Source organism: Bufo gargarizans, chromosome 1 (genome assembly GCF_014858855.1).
Source record: "Bufo gargarizans isolate SCDJY-AF-19 chromosome 1, ASM1485885v1, whole genome shotgun sequence".
Lineage (NCBI taxonomy): Eukaryota > Metazoa > Chordata > Amphibia > Anura > Bufonidae > Bufo > Bufo gargarizans.
In genome coordinates this window covers 180,038,276-180,058,266 of record NC_058080.1, presented here as the reverse complement: position 1 = coordinate 180,058,266, position 19,991 = coordinate 180,038,276, and the positions used below count along the sequence as shown (strand labels likewise).

The following is a 19,991-nucleotide window of genomic DNA, read 5'->3' as shown; positions in this document are numbered from 1 at the left end:
CATCTGCAGTCCGGAGACAGTTGAGACACCTTTATGGACATTATATGGTCAGCCAGTCCCACTGAATTGACATGATCTCTTTAAGATGTATGGCCACCTCCAAGTTACCCGGGAAACACCAACTAACCAGTAGTAATCAGTGGATATTATAAAGCAGGCTGATTCTGAATCTGCATTTTTTATCTTTATACTACCTGGTATCTCCTTGCACATAATGGCGAGGACTTGCAGGGCCTGGCTTGTGGCTGCACAATGGGAAATCTGTGCGAATATAAAGATACAAATGACAGATTGGAAATCAGTGTTCTTTAACTTATTACTAATCTTTAGCTGTGGTTTCCAAGGTGTTAGAGATAAGTTAGAAAGCAGCTGTGGAGAAAAGTTTAAAGCATACCTGAGTTTCAAAAAAAAAAAAGTTTATATAATGGCTTGAACAATCATAACTGTGAATGAACAGTTATGTTTGGGCTTCCGTAATATTTTTTTCAGCCATATTATTCCCTGTTTCAGCTGTACAACTAGATGCATTTCACTCAGAAGCAGGGGGCGTATCTTTTCTGCCAGCACTGTACTACCTTGCCCTTACTTCATACTTTCTTTGTTGTCAGCTCCAGAGCTCACAGAACAGATAAAGAGGGATAAATAATACTTACAGTCACACAGGAGGCTCCTGTCATGTTCACAAGCAGTGTAGAAGCAGATCTTTTATCAGGCTCACGATCTCAGCAAGCTATGACACGCGTCCCCACTTTCTCTCCACCATCTCCGTAACGGAGATGGATCTTGCCTGACAACAGGCAGTAGACTGCAACTTAGGTGGAAGTGAGACCCCTAGTGGCCATGACTTTACAGCTGTTTTCAGTTGGATGCAGGCATATTTTTTTTTATTATGTGATTTATAAATTTGCCAGTTACACCATTCTTAATTCAATTATTAAATGGAAAGTATATAAAAGTACTGCGATTGTTTATAATAATTCATTTGACAAAGTTTTCTGAATTATATTTTACAGACTCTAGTGAAGCTAATTTATCATTGAGTTCATATGAAGCAGAATCCATATTTCCTGAGGAGTATATGGAATCTGTTGATGCAAGCTACCTTAAGTACCTTTGTGAAGCTGAAGAAAGTATCCTTAGATGTGCAGAGGACTGTAAAGTCTGGTCAGCCCCATACGATGGGGAAAACCCAGACCCTGAAACTTCTTTTCAAGCTCTACTAGAAAACAGTTTTCGAAGAGAAGACTTTCCTACCTTCAGAGGTGGAAGAAGAAAGCAATTAGGTTCATTCTATTTTGAGAATCCTTCTTTTGGAGGAAAACTGCAAGATGACCTGGAATGGGATGATAGTTATGACACAGGGATATCTCCAGACTCAGGAACCAGTTCACCACAACCACCTCAGGATTCGGTGTTACCCCCAGAACCCCCGAAACATATTCAAGAGATGAAAAAGAATGCAATAATGTTCATTAAAGGCACATACAATGAAGAAGATGACTTTGATAATGATGCAATGGTTTACATGCTATGTGCTGAAAAGGATTCTGTTGAAACACAAGGAGAGAAAAATGAGGATGGTTCAGATAAAAACCCAGAAACTAATGTGCATCAAAAAGAGCAGCATTTTCAGGCTCAGGAAGTTAGCAATACAGATAGGAATAACAGGAAAAACTCAAGTCTCAATGACAATGTAGTAAAGAAACAAACTACACATAGCCGTACGGCTAATCCAAAGTTGAGGCTTGAATTCTCTTGTGAGGAAGACCCTAGTAGGAATCCAATAAGTCCAGACAGTGAAGAATTCATAGCTCGCTGTGATGAAATCATAAATGGGTTGAACACTAGACCAGAGGACATACCCAGTTCCCCAGCTCCTGAAACTGTTTCTCTTAATGATGAGGATGAATTTGAAAAGTATTCTCTAGGTACACCAACTGTAGAAAGCATACCATCACCCACTGGGCCAAAGGATGTTACAGTGTACTCAAATTACTCTTCCAGGACCCAAGCAGCTCCATTTACAGGTATGGAGGTTAACTTAAGAACACTTAAATCTGTAGAGTTGGAATAGAAAGAGCGCTTCACACAATGGTTTCTGTATTCAGCTACATTTTATATTTTTTCATAACACCCACATAGATAAGTGGGCACTTTGATGTACAGACTTTGGATATCCTGTTGGCACAGCACAGACTGTGTAAGGATGTCACTGAAAGGTAGAGTAGTACTTAGTGTAGCATTTAGTCAGTGCAGTCTACATATAAGCTTCATTCAGTACATATCACCTTACATGAAATACCACAAATAAAAACCACCTATAGTGTTATGCTTTCTACCCTTTCCCCTTTTGACAAATTGCGAAAATTCTATTAAATTGTTTCCCAGTTATATTTTTATAAGAATACCTGGAGATAAGAAGCATGGCCACAGTTATGGCATGGAATTTTCAGGAATGAGGAGTTCGTTGATAATTGCCTGCACAGTCAGTCCATGCAAAGGGGCCTTAACAGAAGCTGGTATACTGCTATTGCTGAAATCTGAAAATCTGCCTAGACATAGGATACTTTGTCAGCTCCCTATCTCCACCTACGTAGTTACTCTAAGGCAGGGATGTCAAACTCGTGGCCCTCCAGCTGTTGCAAAACTACAACTCCCATCATGCCTGGGCATACTACAGCTATCAGGGAATGATGGGAGTTGTAGTTTTGCAACAGCTGGAGGGCCATGAGTTTGACATCCATGCTCTAAGGTCTGTCTGTAGCTAATCAGTGTAGACCTTGCTGTTCACTCAACAACTTCTGTGTATTTGTGCAGTCTTGTTTGACGTGACGATCTGCTTAGCTTTCATGTAATCATGGTCTATAAGTGTATTACAGATAGGTGTGTTCAAAGTACATCAGGGGTCAGCAAACTTCGGCACTTTAGCTATGGTGAAACTACAACTCCCAGCATACTCCATTCGCTTCTATAAGAGTTCTGAGAACAGCCAAGTAATAGTGCATGCTGGGAGTTGTAGTGGTTGCTGATCCCTGCCTTACATTAATAGTGCCTGTAGCTATCCAAATATTATTTATTGGCTGTTTTATGTATACTGTATGTTTATTAAGATGTTTACATTTAACTTTTTTCCCTCAGGACCATTCATCAGTGTTGTTTTGTCAAAATTAGAGAACATGCTTGACAACTCCTTGCATGTCAACTTGTTGCTGCTTGGGATCATCACACAGCTTGCCAGCTACCCTCAGCCTCTCATTCGATCCTTCCTACTCAACACAAACATGGTCTTCCAGCCCAGTGTACGCTCTCTCTACCAGGTACAGTAAAAACCACATAGCAGATGTCTCGCACACAGTTTCAAATATAAATATGACAAGTTGGTGTCCCTAGTGACGGACCGACCACTTACAGAATGCTAATGTGCCAAGACAGTCCCAACATTATTTGTGAGAGGGGTATGGGATTTGAACATCAAACTTGAAAGACAGTTCAACTAAGTTTATTTCTCACAATCTACAGAGTAGAAATGTGTCTCAGTAGCTTTATACGACAGACGTCACCTCTGCAATTGGTTTCAAACTAAGCGTACCACCATGTAGGGTAAATGCCCTAAAACTTAACCATACCTTTCTTGTGAAAGTCCTCTAATCCTGAGAAATCAGGGCCACTCCGCTTGGAGCACCAGCACTCCAACAGTACCCCTGCCAAGTGCCCCCTGCCCCGTTTGATAGTTCCTGAACTGTTTCAGAACTGGTAGCGATGAAGCAGAGAAGTTAGGTGCATTGAACGGAGCAACTGAAAACCTTATTTGCAGAAAAATAAAAAAAAGTATTTCTCGGGATCAGAGGACAATATTTTAACAAAAAAGCTACAGTTATGTTTACAGGACACCTACATTAGCGGTAGACTTACTTTAAAAAATTAATTTTGGTGGTGACAGACTCCCTTTAAACCTAAAATGAATGCATACAGCTCTATAGTGGTCAAATACATAAGTGCAAAGTAGATAGTCAATTTCGGCAGGACCTGCTGATTATCTTATGTGTATGGGGCATGTAGACTGTCCCCCATTATATGATGTCAAGGGGAAGTATGATTGAACATGTTGAGTTTCAAAGTGCTTGATCCTTTTGAGATATAAACTGCCGCCGGGGTGTCTGGATATAGCTTATTTCCCTCTTCTCATTGAGAACATATGCATGCTTGGCTGAACTGAGGATACATATGTATGAGAGACTTGAGAGAAACAAACTAGCCTTTGGCCGACAGTGATTGAAAGTGTATGGCCACCTTTAGATGGGGAGGATAACAACCTCTATATTCTGGGTTTAAATCCGTGGCTTTTTTAAGGTAGAGGCATGGGTTTCAATCCAGCGCATTAAATTAGGCTGTAAGAGAAATATGGCAGTCTGTTGTCCCTGTCTGACAAAAAATACCACAAATATTTATTTATGAAGACGTAATTCCAGCCATTGGTTACTCACATTACTATGTACTGTTGCTTTTGGCCCCCTATACATCTATTCTACCCTGATCAACACCCAGTGGCGAAGAACATCAGTGGGCCATTAGGGCCTTTCCTATGTAATTTTCACATAGATTCCAATCAGCATAAAGAGTAGTGCTGTCTCTGGCTTTGATGTGACTTGCATTGTTGATATCATAAAATACCAGACGTACTGATAAATTACTAAAAAGCAGCAACCACATTTGTAAGAAGTGAAAGTATAGGGTGTTTTTTTTATCTAGAAAAATTGAATTATAGTGACAGATGCACTTAAATGGCTATTCTGAAGCTTGATGGCAGAGGAAGAGAAAAATGTGATAACAAAAATAATCTGAAGTACAGTGAAGGTTTGTCACATCTCTGTTAAATGCATATTCCTTTTCTACTCCTCCACCGCGTTCTTTCTATTCTGTTGATAGACATCTAGAACACATCGACACCAAAACACTTCTATTTATTTCATGATGGACACTAAGGGAACAGAGGAAAAATAAGTAAACTTCAGCCGCACAAAGCTTTGAATCTCTTGACATGACTTTCTAAACACTCTTGAATGGATCGCAGTCCCTTAAGCACAGGGCAGTCTAGTAAATGATATTTCTGCTTAAAGTGAACCTGTCACCGAGCAGTGTAATCCGCCCAAAGCAAAAGGAGCTGAGCAGATTAATATATAGTTTTGTAGGAAAGATTCTGTATAACTTGTTTTTCATTCATTTAAATTCCTGCTCATTCTGGTCTTTGAAGTCAAGGAGGAGGTCCTATCAGTGACTGATGGCTATCTTTGTATACACAGTCATAGAGGGAAGGCTGTCAGTCACTAATAGGACCACCTCCTTGACCTCAAAGCCCCAAACCAAGCAGGAATTTAATCAAAATAAATTTATTCTGAATATTTTCCCACAAAACCATCTGCTCAATAACGTTACTTACGTTTCAGATGCCATGTTCAATGTGACAGGTTCTCTTTAAAGCTAACATTTTGTATATATACAGTATATATATCAGCTAGGAGTTCATAATTATTATATAACCACTCATTTCCACTGCCTATTTATTAACAGTGTTACAAGTTTTAATTTGAGAATTTGAATCATTACATAAGCCATTTAGTTACATTCATCAACCAATTTAGTAGTCTACATGCACACTAACTGGGAAAATTGCCATTTTTTTTTATAGCCATTAAATAGCGACTGTCAAAAAATAGAACCTCTTATTTTTCCCCTTTTTTAATGATCACACAGACCCAATTGAAATCAATGGACAATTTTTTTTAACAGCCATTAAAAACAGATGCACTGTCATAAAATGGACTCTCAGGGGTTAAAGTAAGAAACTCCTCTCATCCACTTGCATGTGAGGGACCAGCATCAGGTCCTGGTGCCACCAGTGCTGAGCAAGTGGATGAGGTATTCTCTCTTTTTTTTTTTTTTTTTTTTTTTTTTTTTTATGTTCACACTAGCAGGTCTGGGGAGGCATGATATACAGGTGAAACTCAAAAAATTAGAATATCGTGCAAAGTTCATTTATTTCAGTAATGCAACTTAAAAGGTGAAACTAACATATGAGATAGACTCATTACATGCAAAGCGAGATATTCCAAGCCTTTATTTGTTATAATTTGGATGATTATGGCTTACAGCTTATGAAGCCCCAAAGTCACAATCTCAGGTACTCTTTGCTCAGGGGGTATGGATTAATTAGCTGACTAGAGGGTGACACTTTGAGCCTAGAATATTGAACCTTTTCACAAAATTCGAATTTTAAGTTGCATTAATGCAATTCATTTAAGTTGCATTACTGAAATAAATTGACTTTTGCACGATATTCTAATTTTTCAAGTTTCAGTTGTATATGGGGACACAACCAGGGGCCATATAAAAGATGAGGGGGGGGGGGATGCCAAAAATTGTGGGAGTTGAGAATTAACCTGATTGTCTGGGATTTTACTTGTAAATCATTGGCAGAATAGATACAGCACAGGTAGGGTGGTAGACAAAAATTAAGAAGGAGATGAAGGGAGGTTCAGCACTGTGGAGAGCTTTGTGGTTCAGAATGAGAAGTTTAAATTGAATCCTGTACTGTGTGGGCAACCAGTCCAATGACTGGCACACGTTGGAGGCATCGACTAGTGGTTACACAGATAGCTGAGACTGGCTGCTGCATTCAGGATAGACTGGAGAGGAGAAAGTTTAGTAAGGGGAAGATCAATTAGTAATGAGTTACAGTAATCAAGATTGGAATCGATCAGGGCAACAATGAGTTTTTGTAGTTTCCACAGTAATTACAAGGCAGTTTATAAAGATGTTTTTGAGATACAGGCGTCATGCGTGGGCAAGTTATTGAATATAGGGGTGAAGGAAAGATTAGCCTTAAATATAACTCCAAGACAATGTGCTGCCTAGGAGTTATGGTAGTGCCACACACTAAGATTAGGTTTAGGCAGGTTAGAAGGTTAGTAGATGAAAAAATACAAGGATTTCAGTTTTTAAAAGATTCAGTTTCAGATAGAGGGGGCTTGATGTTATAGACAGCTGCCCGGACAGTCAGTGGTGTTGTGTAGCACAGCAGGGGTGATTTTACAAGCTAAGAAATATAATCGGGTGTCATAAGCATACAGATGGTATTAAAAAAACAAATCTACTGATAGTTTGCCTGATAAGAGCTAACTGGAGAAGAGAGATGACCTAAGACTGAACCCTAAGGAACCCAACAGCAAAAGGAAAAGGAGAAGTAGAGCCAGTGAACAATACACTTAAAGAGAGATAGGATGAAAGCCAAGAAAGATTAGTGTCTTGAAGGCCAACAGAGTAAAACATGGAGTTCGCAGGCTACAGTGTGAAATACCACAGAAAGCTCCAGAAGAATAAATAGAAAGTAGTCACCACTGCATTTACCTGTCAAGAGATCATTTAAGACTTTGGTAAGGGCAGCTTCTGTATAAGTCATAGAAAGTTAGTAAAAATGTATTCACATCACTGAATACAATGCTATATAACAGGGCAGTTGAGCCAAGAATTATGGAAAATTATAAATGAAGCTATACTGACCAGTTTAATCCCTCACTGCCTCCAGTGCCACCACTCTAGTCCTCCTAGCTGGGCTATGTTTTCTTGGCTGCAGCAATGACATGCCTGTATACTACATTTAGTCCAGCAAATCCCTGGACTCAATGGTGTTGTTCCGTATACTGCTGATGCCAGTAACCACATCACTGCCGCCAAATAAACCAAGCCCCGCAGGGATGACCGATGGAAGCAGTGGTGAGCATCGCTTCTATGTTATCATTTTTGGCTCATTTTTAATAACCCATTTAACTGACAGGGGAAGGTTCAACTATCAGTCTGCACGTGTGATAAAGTCTAACATTTGTCATCAGGCAGTGAAATTGTTGATGTATACACATTGGGAGGAATTTATTTTTTCCCCCCATGGCACTTTTTTGGATGAAAAAAGTTGTAAACCCCAATTCAAGAAAATTTTCTATGCCGCCATTGCCATTTTCCTTAAAGGGGGCATGGTGAGGCCAAAGGGCCCCGGAAGATTTAGGCCAGTTTTCTGGTGTAAATGGAGACCAATTTACAGCAGCTCAGAGTTTCTGTAGATTTCTGTTTAGGTGCACTGCCTGCCAGAAGATTCGCCATATTTATGACGAGGCCTAAGCTTTGCCATAAATTAGACACATGCCCAGCAGTGCAGGGGATATCATAGACTGTTGGAAAATGCTGGTCTATGATAAATACCCCTCATTTTCTGCAAATAAAAGTCATTACATTGCACTCATAGCAGTTTAGGAGTGAAGGCCACAATACTGTATATATAAAGATATACTTAAAGTGTTAGCTGACATTTGTAGTGGCCTCTGGCATTCACGATGCTATATAATTTCATCATAGCTATTGTATTAAATAAAATTCGTGGCTGCAGTATCATTGACATATCGCCACGTCAGGGTTGTCTGCATAGCGTTTATCATGGGTGACATATAGAAAGTATACTCTTCCAGTTTTGCCATTTTCCTATAGACTTTCTAGTGATTTCTGGCTAAGAAATAAATCATATCAGGTATTATTGTAAATGGTAAAAATCCCCCAACATGCCTGGCATTATGCCCTCAACTTAGGTTTGCTAAGGTTTTTAGCTGAGGCAGTAGAGCTGAATTCCAATGATTATTTAGTCTCAGGGCTCAGGATGTCAAGTAGGCTGCCAGTTATATTAGCGACTTCATCATGACACAGACACTTGCTTCCTCAGCTGCTCCGGGCTCAGTCTCTTCTGGGACTTTGGCGGCTATTTGTTGTGAAATGGCTCATTCATCAACTCATGAAATCAACTCAACCCCATTTCTAAACATCTGAGGAGAAAAGTAATTTCGGCAAAGAAAACCATAAATGACATACATTTTCCCTCTTCATTTGCAGGTTCTGGCCTCTGTCAAACATAAAATTGAACAATTTGCTTCTGGAGAGAAAAATTTTCCCGTGCTACTGGCTGAAGCTCAACAATACCTGCTGGCTCGTGTGAACATGAGCCAGGAATTGACAGATGTGTTAACCAAAGGTATGCGGCATAATAGTGGGTAATCATATGTTCACCTGGGGTATGTAATAATAGTATGGGGTCTACCAAATTGTACAGTGCCATGTAAAGTTATGGCACTATACAAATATGTTATACAGTGCCATCTAGTGGTGGAAATATTCTTTATCTACCATCATAGATTTCAGTATGAAAATACATATATTTTATAATATCACTGTAATGTCTACATGTGTAATTTATAGCCCCCCCCTCCCCCCATAAAAGAGGTTGTCTGACTTCAGCAAATTGCATTTATCATGTAGAGAAAGTTACTACAGTGCACTTACTAATGTATTGTTATTGTCCATTGATTCCTTTGCTGGCTTCATTCATTTTTCATCACATTATACACTGCTTGTATCCAGGGGTGATGACCACCCTGCAATCCAGCATCAGTGGCCGTACTTGCACACTATAAGAAAAAGCGCCGGCCTCTCTGATGGCTGGGAACGTGGGAGTTCACATAGCACGCATGTACAGCAGCTCTCATCCCGGGCACCTTGTATCCACGCTGCAGCCGTGGCCGTAACCCCTGGATATGACCAGTGTATAAGGCGATGGAAAAATTTATCAAGCCAGCAAAGGAGACAATATGGAAGGAATTTGCTGAAGTGAGACAACTAGTGTTGGCCAAGCATGTTCAGCCGAACACCATTTTCACTCGAGTGCTCGAGCGCGATGCTCGAGTCTCCTCCCCCCACGTTTGTTGGCTGCTATTGTTTAGTGTTTAATGGTGTTAGACACCCAAAAGTCCTTTTAAGGCTGCAATATATATTATTAGCGAAACCTGCGCTAAATTGCGTGCAATTGTTTGGCCGCTGCTGACAGTGACACAACCTTTGCTACATCTGTTGTGTTACATTAGCGCATCCTAAATATCTGTGACATTCAGCGCAATTGTTTGGCCACTGGTGACAGCGACATTACATGCGCTACATCTCCTGTTTAACGTTTGCGCATCCTAAATATCTGTGACATTCAGTCTAATTTTTTTACTGCTGGTGACAGCGACATTACCTGCGCTACATCTCCTGTATAACGTTTGCGCATCCTAAATATCTGCGACATTCAGTGCAATTTTTTTCGCTGCTGGTGACAGGGACAACACCAGCACTACATCTCCTGGTACTCCGGCTGCTCTTCTGAGGACAAGAAGACCCTCAAAAGCGCATCATCAGAATGGGTGGCAGAATCACTAGTACTCAGTTACCATCACTGGATGACATCTTCACTGCTCGCTGCAGCAACAGGGCAAAAATTATCTGCTGGGATCCAACTCACCCCGGCCACAGCCTTTTCACTCCCCTACCCTCTGGTAGGCGTCTTAGAGCCCTACATGCCCGCACCACTAGGCTGAAGAACAGCTTTTACCCCAAAGCAATCAGTCTCCTAAATGCTCAGAGATTATTGCCCCTTCCTAGGATAGAAACTACCACAGACTGAAAGTGGCTGCTGCATTCATGAACCCATGATGATCTCTGCAGTGGTGTCTGAATCAGTGTGTATATATACTCATAAGCACTTCCTACTTTGCTCTTGCTATATATATGCTGTGAATAGTAATGCCTTCTAGTGCAATGTTTTTTGTTGTTTTTTTCTAGTGTAATGCTTTAGTTTAAATGTTAGTTCTTGTTCCTCTGTCCATGGCATCTAGGATTGCTCCAAACAGCATTTCATTGTATTGTACAGCGACAATAAAGGCATCTTATCTTATCTTATAACTTTTGCGCATCCTAAATATCTGTGACATTCAGCGCATACACTTACAAAACCTGCGCTACTGTACGTGTGACATGCTTGCAAGCATATATACCATTTATTATGCTCAAGGAAAGCAGTAAGGGAAGGGGAAGTGGCCGTGCTGCTGATGGTGCACACAGAGGCCGTGGCCCTGGGCGCAGTGAAACTGTGCCTGCTGCCAGAGCACAAGAAACACACTCATCCACGATAAATAGCTTCATGTCCCAGTTTGCAGGGCGGCGCAGGACACCACTCTTGAAGTTACACCAGTAAAACCAGGTGGTCGGTTGGATTGCAGCAGATAATGCTTCAGTCGGTTAAGCACCACCCTGTCTTGCACAAAGTCCAGTCTCAGTAGTCAAGAGTCTGGTCAACAGAATCCTCACTCTGATCCTCCTTCCTCCCACCATGGAGAGTCTTGGCAAACAATTGATCCCACACTCGGATATTCCGAGGAGCTCTTTTCAGCGTCATTCCTTGATTTGGGCCTCTCGACAAACCCGCTTGAAGAGGGACATGAGGAGATCTTGTGCACTGATTCCCAAACTCTTGAGCATCCACAGTCAGAAGAAGATGACAGTGGGGAACGGCAATTAGTGTTTCACGAGGTGGATGATAATGATGAGACACAGTTGCCAATAAGTCAACGGCAATTAGTGTCTCAAGAGGTTGATGATAAGGGTGAGACACAGTTGTCAATAAGTGAGGTTCTTGTTAGGTCAACAAGTCAGGAGGATAACCAGAGTGAGGAAGTGGAAGAGAAGGTGGTGGACGATGAAATCACTGACCCAACCTGGGAAGGTGGCAAGCCGAGCGAGGACAGCAGTTCAGAGGGGGAAGGGGCAGTGTGGTGGCAAAAAGGAGAAGCGGGCCACACCAAACAGGCTCGCAACTGTTCCCTGGAGCACCCCCTTGCGGCAATCTCCCTTGCCTAGGGGTAGGTGTTCCGCAGTCTGGCGTTTTTTTGAGGAAAGTGTGGACGATAAAAAAATTGTCATTTGCAACCTGTGCCGTACCAAAATGAGCAGGGGCGTGAACACTTGCAACCTCATCACCACCAGCATGATCCGCCACATGTCATCAAAGCACCCTAATAGGTAGGCCGAACGCCTAGGTCCACAATCAGTGTCTGAGGGTCACACCACTGCCTCCTCTTCCCCTGTGTTACGTGCTGGCCAATCCCCTGTCCAAGATGCAGGCCCGGATGCCTCCCACCCTGCACCTGGACCTTCGCAAGCACCATCAGCTAGCACATCCACTTTTGTGTCCCAGCGCAGCATACAGATGTCCATACCCCAGGACTTTAAATGAAAGCGCAAATACCTAGCCACCCACCCACAGGCCATAGCACTAAATGCGTACCTTTCCAAATTTCTGGCCCTGAAAATGTTGCCATTTAGGCTTGTGGACACTGAGGCTTTCCGCAGCCTGATGGCGGCGGCTATCCCTTGTTACTCAGTCCCCTCAGTTTCCCGGTGTGCCGTCCCCGCCTTACACCAGCATGTGTCCTGTAACATCACCCGTGCCCTGGTGTATGGTGTATTGAATACACTAAAAGGGTATATGGTTCAATCTTCCTTTTCTCGTCCTCCACCTCCTCCATCATATCAACATGCTTATTAGGCTGCCCTTGCTCCTAATGTTTTAGAGGGTCAGCTCAGCAGCAGACCCACACCCCTAATGTTTTAGTCATAATACATTTTTATTGGTTTTTCTTAATGTTTTAAAGGGTCACCAGCAGGCCCTCGCCGATAATATTTTAGATGGTCAGATCAGCAGCAGGCCCTCGCCCCTAATGTTTTAGAGGGTCAAATCAGCAGCAGTCCCTCGCCCCTAATGTTTTAGAGGGTCACCAGCAGGCCCTTGCTCCCAATGTTTTTGAGGGTCACCAGCAGGCCATCAATCATAATTTTTCAAGGGTCTGTATGATGCCCTCCTTTATGTGTAATAAAGGGTGTATTGGAGTATTGGTTCCTTGTAATTTTTGGCAGCCCTTTCACTTAGTGTATAGGCTTTGAGTGTAGGAGTCCCACTACCTTACCAAATGTACCACAATGTGAATAAGGCCCTCCTTTAAGTGATATACAGGTTGTATTGGAGTGCCTCTTCCTTTTAATTTTTGGCAGCACTTGCACTTTATATACAAGTAAATATACAGGAAAGAAAGTGGCGTACTACTCGGACAACATCGTTCCCAGCAGCGACCTGGGAGTCCAAGATCCATCCAGCCATCCTCCCCATGCTGTTCCCGAACCATCTCAGTGGTGTTTCCATCAATTTCTGACCTATTCCTGTGAAACAGACTCCCTCGCCTCTTCAGAGCAGGGAGTGCCTGGTTTAATGCTCGGGTTCTCCCATTGACTTCCAGAGCACCCGAGCACTTTTGTGCTCGATCAACACTAGAGACAACCCCTTTAAATAAGGATGATTTTGCATAGAAAAATACATTACAGTATATGTTAGCATATCTTATCACATTTACTGGGGTTGACAGAATGAAGCCTTCTCTGTTTGAGTGCAGGTCTGGAGCTACATTTGCATTCAGACAGGCAGGGGCTTCTTTATTATTCCAGACATCACATGTTGTAGTTATTGCTGCTGTTATTATTATTATGTCATTTTGCTGTGCAGTGATTACCTTCTGCAGTATCTTTCCTTCCCAGACTAGCTCCATATCTTTGACAAATGCCTGGTTTGCAGGTTATAGCTGTCTTGTAACTCTCTGCCAGTTCTCCACACTTCTTGAACTGCAAGATTCCTTGTGCTAGCAATGCATAAGTAATCAGAATATAAATCTTATAGTCCTACAACACTAGGCATAGCAGGAGCTCCAGAACTTTCTGACTTTTCTGATCTTCAGCAGAGCTCTGCATTAAGCCTCATTCACCCGTCCGTGCTCAAATCCGTAAGCAGGTGGCCAGTGATGCATCCGTGAAGCTGTCCGTGAAGGATCTGTGTTGGGTCCATGTGTCCTTTTTTTGATGTCCGTTTTGCATCGCTGTTTCACTGACACTAAACAGCTGAAAAATAATTTTTCAAGCATCTCTTATTGATGATCTGTGAAACACGGATGCAACACGGATGGAATCCGTGTTGTCTCTGTGGTTTTCACGGACCCATAGACTATAATGGACGTTATGGATCTGTGAACACGGACAAAATAGAGCATGCATCCGTGCTAAAAACACTGACCCACGGACCATGCTAAAACACTGATATGTGAATACACACATTAAAATAAATGGGGACACGTGCTGTCCGTGGAGAACATGTACAGAACACGTCCGTGGAACACTGAAGTATGAATGAGGTTTACTTGCGTAACCTGTGCACTTTCCTATCAGTCTACTGAAACTTTTGTTAATGTATATATATTGGTTTTTCTGTCAGACAGAATGGCATTCATATAGTACTTTGTAGCTTTATATATATTTTTCAGATTAGATTTACATTATCTCAGGATTCATATAATGATGACATGAAGGTAATCTTGTCTTTCTGTTCACATTATAAAGAATTATTCTATGTCCCGTCCCATTGCAAAATTAAACACCCTCCCCCGCTCCCCATGTTTTGTGTATTCTAACAGAGAAATGCAATATTTAATCGTGGGACAACCCTATTAAGCGGGGGTGGCGCTTCTGGCTATGTATATTCTATGTCATGCTAATGCTACTGACATGCCTGAAACACATTCTCTCTCATTTTCTATATTCACTATCTATGTCTCTGAGATCAAGTCAAAGGATAAATAACTACATTTCTACAGGAATGGTATCAAAATGTTTTTTGTTGTCCTTCTTAACCTGTAATGTGTGTGATACGAGTCTGAAAGATATCCTGTGTTTTGTAGACATTGCAAAAATATACTGTGCACATCTTGAAAAAAAACATTTACAATAATAAAAAATAAATAAAGGTATTTGTATTTTGACATAGAATGCACATAGCCAGACGCCCTACCCCAGCTTAATAAGGTTGTCCCTCAATTAAATATTGCATTTTTTTGTTAGAACACACAAAACATTTTCTTCAACTAGAATAACGTAAAACAAAGGATCATATTCCTAGATAATGCTGATACATTCTGTACATGTTATGATGCCGCCTGGTGCTTTTTTTCATTCCTTTTATAGGTCCAGTGGTGGTGAACATACATGTCCAGTAGCACAATCCCATTGCCAGCATCTTCTTGTACATGTTGGGGTTGGGAGGGTATTGTACAGGCCAGCCATTGGTGCACTAAAAGCAGCTTGTTCTCTCTAACATTGGACACATTAGATGGATATTTTGAGAGGAAATCAAAAGAACTCCAGGGGGCACCATAACAAGCTTGCGACAGTAATATCTAGACAAATGAGCAATTTAAGAATCATCACAACTAAAAAATTATGTTTACAGAACTACTGGCTTTTTACTGTGTTGCTACAGACATTTTTGACAGGAAGTGTAGCCATATTGGTTGGGCATAAGCAAAGTATTTCAGGCACAGGGCATAAGAAACAACCTCCTGTGGGGGTTAGCTCTTCTCCGGGGGTCATTCTCACAGATACGCCTTTAGGACACCAAGTTTCAGGTCCAAACAGTGTATTTATTGTTCAACACCAGCAACAATAAAATGACAAAATAATAAACACTCGCCCGTCCAGGCTCTAACTAAACATAAAGTTTCCTGACTCACCTAGGTCCCAGTTCACACCCTGTGAACTCGTGCGGCTTTGTCAGCCAATGTCCCACAGCCTCCTGGCTGTACAGAGCACAGTACGCCCACTGTCTCCAGTTCAGTATTTCTTGTGGGGGATTGGGGCTCAGTAGTCTGCCTGACTATGGCCCTGCGACCCTCCCAGGCGTTGCTGTGTCCCCCAACTCCAGGCTATCGCCCAGCTTTGTGGTCCCTCAGCCTTGCCCAGCTGAGACCACACAGACAGAGCCTCCAGGTACCACACTCCCCCCTTTCTGACACTCTGAGAGGTGCTTTGTGCTAGGCTGATTACCTCCAGCTTCTCTCACCTGTGGTGGAACAGGGGTGTGGACCGAACTATCCACCCCTTCCTTGCCTCTAACCTGAGTGAGACCTGTCACTGTCTCACACTCCTTATTACCTGATTACATTTCTTAAATTCTGTCATGTAGTAGTGGCCTAGAGTACTGTCTAAGGTGACTAGGTATGGATAAGCTTTATGCTGCCTAGTACATTTATCCACCAGTATAATGCAGTGTTGTTTATTTAACACATTGAGGAAGTCATCTACAAGTCATTCTACTGACATTCCTATAAATGTTAGCACTGTATGTTTACTTTCAGTAACAGTGTTCACAATTTGTATGCAGCATTAAATATCCTTGCTTGTTGGCAACACGCTGCCCAATGTAGATGGTGGATGTGCTGCTGACGATAATGAAATGGTATGTCCCCGAACTATAATATTATGGTCATTCGGCCATAGACAGTGCTGATGATTGCTCCATGTAAATGGAGCTAAATGAGCGCCAATCAACTTGCCATATTATCGATTGACACTCATTTTGTTCCATAAATCTCCCTGTGTAGCAGAACCCTCAGAGTAGAATTAAATGGGTTGGCCACTTTATGGTTACTGTTGACCTATATGTTTGTGACATGATAATACAGCACTTACTAATATAGCTTTTGTTGATATTCTGCACCATTTTCTATATTTCCTAAGGTATGTCCCCTTGTTTACAAAGTCTTTTGTCTTGAGGTCTTGTCCATAAGATGGCCACTGATGGAGACATCCAAATCATCTCCTCGTGATGTCTCCTTCAATCCAATACACTGCACCTGCCATCTGTACTTGTTCTGCTGGGAGTTTAGTGCAGGAACAGTGTGGAGAAGACATCACATGGAGGTGAGCTGCCTGGTCACATGACCCTCCATCAGCAGCCATTTTATGAACAGGACTTCTGTGTGGACAGCGCAAAAGACTCTGTAAACGAGGGAGCATAACTCATGAAATATAGAAAATGGTGCAGAATTTCAACAAAGGCTATACTAGTAAGTGCCATGTAATCATTTTACAAACACATTGGTCAATAATAACCAGAAAGTGGCCAATCCCTTTAAGATAACAGGTGTAAATTAGCACATTAATCTGTCTGGGGTCATATGGTCGGTCATAACATTAAATTTAATTTGTAATTTTGATTTTCAATTTTTACACACAAATGCTTTATGAGTTACATGTAATATGATGCAATTAGTCTTATAACTGTTACTATTTTTTTGACAGATAACATACCAGGGACTGGAGACAAAGAAGTGAGTTTACATGCTGGAGTACAGAAAAATAAGCTGACGTCCCCGCTTTCTACAGTCTCTACTCGCGTTAGAAATGCTTTGCTTGCAGCAGCCATATTTCCGGAATTCTTAAAAGAACTTGCAGCTCTGTCTCAACAACATTCTGTGTTATATTATGTGATCGGCGATTGTTTTTAGCACTTTAGTATTTTATGTAGATTTTAAGTATCACTTTACAGGTTTTATGTTAGTTTTTGTTTTAAACAAAGAAGATCTATTTTCTTAGCGCTATTATGGTATTGTGATACATCTTAAGACACTTTTTACTACTTCCTGTAATACTTGATAGAAAATGGGCTTGTTTTTAGTCCTGGTTACTGTGGTGCTTGTACCTCCTATGTGGGTTTACTATTAATGGGTCATATTCTCATATTGTAATGGTCTATGCCTCTGTGCTTTATTAACTATTTAGACACCGTTCACATCTATGTTGTGGCCTCCATTTACAACCAAAGTCACAACAGTGTGTGGGATCCTCAGATTCCGAGGAGTTGTCTTGTCATTTTCATGAGAAAAATAGCTAATGTGGATCAGAGACTCCAATGCAGATATAAACATAGCCTTACAGAGGTTGCCGTATCAGAGACAACCCCTTTTAATATGGAAGCACAAACAGCTGGTACTTCCATCCAGATGGCTGCTACAGGAGAAATGTAGTATTACATGGTGGCCATTCTATTAATACAAGGATGGTTTGAGTCCACCAGAATGGGAGCCACTGTCATAGAATGGCTCTCTGTTGTGGGTCCTTAGTGGGGTGAGGAGGACCTACTACAATGTCCATATGTGCTAATAGGTGTTGTTATGAGATAAAACCTTTAAAGAGGTTGTATATCTTGTACTTCATTTTGCTAAACTTCTAGACCACATAATGCTCTAAATAGAACAGTTAGTCCACAGTGCTAATCATGGCGTGACTGCTGTCCATGTACAATTTCTAACAATTACCATTATGAAGTTAGAACTGTACATGCTATATTAGATTTACAATATTTATTACAAATTATAGAACCATCTAAAAGTAAACTACATGATATTATAAAAATACTATAGTACTCCAAATTAGTTCCAAATCAAGGCAGTTTGAAATCACATTTCCACAGAAGACTCAAGTGTTTAAGTAACTTGTGTGAATCCATAATCTAGAGAGAATGAACACGTGCGAGGGGAATGTCTGATATATCTGATGGAACTTGCATTTACAATCAATTATGTGCCTCTAAAGAATGTGCCGCACTTTCCCAAGCATGTTCATAAATACTCTGTATGACTAGAGTAACACAAACCAATCTGCAATTCGCTTCCCTGTTTTGAAGAGCATCAGTTGTGGATTGGATGTAGCAGACCACTAAACATGGTTCTGATATGGGAACACTATGATCTCATGCACATAGTAATCTATAAAAATATATTCCTAACAGCAAGACCAGAATACTGTGCTGTGTTGGGGGCCTTTTCTCACTTGCTGACTCACTGTATGCTGTACTTAGTCTGTTTCTTTTACCTTCATGTATAACTTTGGAAGCATCTACAGGGCCTCTCTAGTAGTTACAAGAAATGTTGCCATTTACAGTCAAGAAGGAGATGCTGAGCTTGGGGACATATAGCTTTCTATTTACTCAGTATATTTGTATAAAAAAACTATTTATATGCTGCCATAGTTTAGGTCTGAGCTAAAAAAAAAAACTAAAAAAAAAGTCACCGGTCGTTCGGTTCCAACGCCAAGCTACCTTCTCCCCACTGTATTGGAGGCCAATCAATGACCTCAGCAGTGATGTGTGCCGCCATCGCTAAATTTGTAATGTATTTTTAAGATAATATATATATAATATACAATGCCTTTTTCTCCTTTAAACAAGATTTTTTATATCTCTTCTCTCTCATTGCAGTTCACTCCTCCTCACCCCTCCCCTCTCCATAGACTTCTATGGGCAGTATGTAATCTAATCATGCAGTGAACAAGAAAACAATGTTAGTTTAGGAGGGGCAAATTTTTCTATAATAAAACATACTGCAGTTATTCATCTGTTCTACTGATTTATGCAAAGTTTGTCAAAATGAGAGTGACCACTTAAGATGAAGAGTACACATTTTTAAAGCAGCTTCCAAACTGAAAACAGGCAGGGAAGAGAAAGCTAATGTATTATGTGCTATCTGTATACTAAAATGGAGGAAGCTTGGGAAAGACGTTGAGTAGTAAATGGAAAAAGGTAAAAGTAAAAAAAAACTAGCTGCATTATTAAAATGGCTATTTTTTTAGCTCCTTTGATGCTGAGTTATACTTTCATTTCAAAATTAGCTTTTTTGGACTATTATAAATTGTAAAATTGTGCAACACGTTTTGTTGTTCAATGAAAAAATTGCCTTAATTGTATATATCAATAGATTTCTGTCAAGAACCGCTGTATATCTCTATACCATTTAGTCACTGCCAAATTTGATTGGCATGTCTAACTGACAAGAGAGAAAAATCTAGTAAAAAGTGATGTATACACAGTGGATACTACTCATCTTCATCTACAGGGAACAGTGTATAACATATGGACCAAAGTATCCAAGGCACACCATGGCTGCCAAGAGTACTCTCTTGTTTGGGCAGGTTGGCCAATATTGCACTCTGTTTGAGGTCCTATCAGTCTTGCTTATTGTGGTATTTACAATGTACATTAACTTTACTGCCTCTAGGGCAAGAAGTTATACTGCCTCCTGCCATTTCTTAGTTAACCTTTCAGGATCACAACGATTTATAAAGTTCTATATGCACTGAAGCAAACTGATCATAAATGTAGAGAAATGTGGGGCCAGTATCACTGATTAGCGAATCGTAAAAAAAACTTTGTTGTA

At 40.9% G+C, this 19,991-nt stretch overlaps 1 protein-coding gene across 1 annotated transcript in view; it reads left to right on the top strand.

Moving 5' to 3' along the window:
- FHIP1A (FHF complex subunit HOOK interacting protein 1A) overlaps positions 1–19,344 on the top strand; it is a 305,889-nt gene extending 286,545 nt beyond the window's left edge. The window contains exons 10-13 of the mRNA XM_044300356.1: positions 1,014–2,027; positions 3,139–3,317; positions 8,929–9,067; positions 17,080–19,344. Of these exons, the coding sequence (XP_044156291.1) occupies positions 1,014–2,027; positions 3,139–3,317; positions 8,929–9,067; positions 17,080–17,285 (1,538 nt within the window). The 3' untranslated portion in view covers positions 17,286–19,344. The remainder of the gene's footprint in view (positions 1–1,013; positions 2,028–3,138; positions 3,318–8,928; positions 9,068–17,079) is intronic.
- The last annotated feature ends 647 nt before the right edge of the window (positions 19,345–19,991 follow it).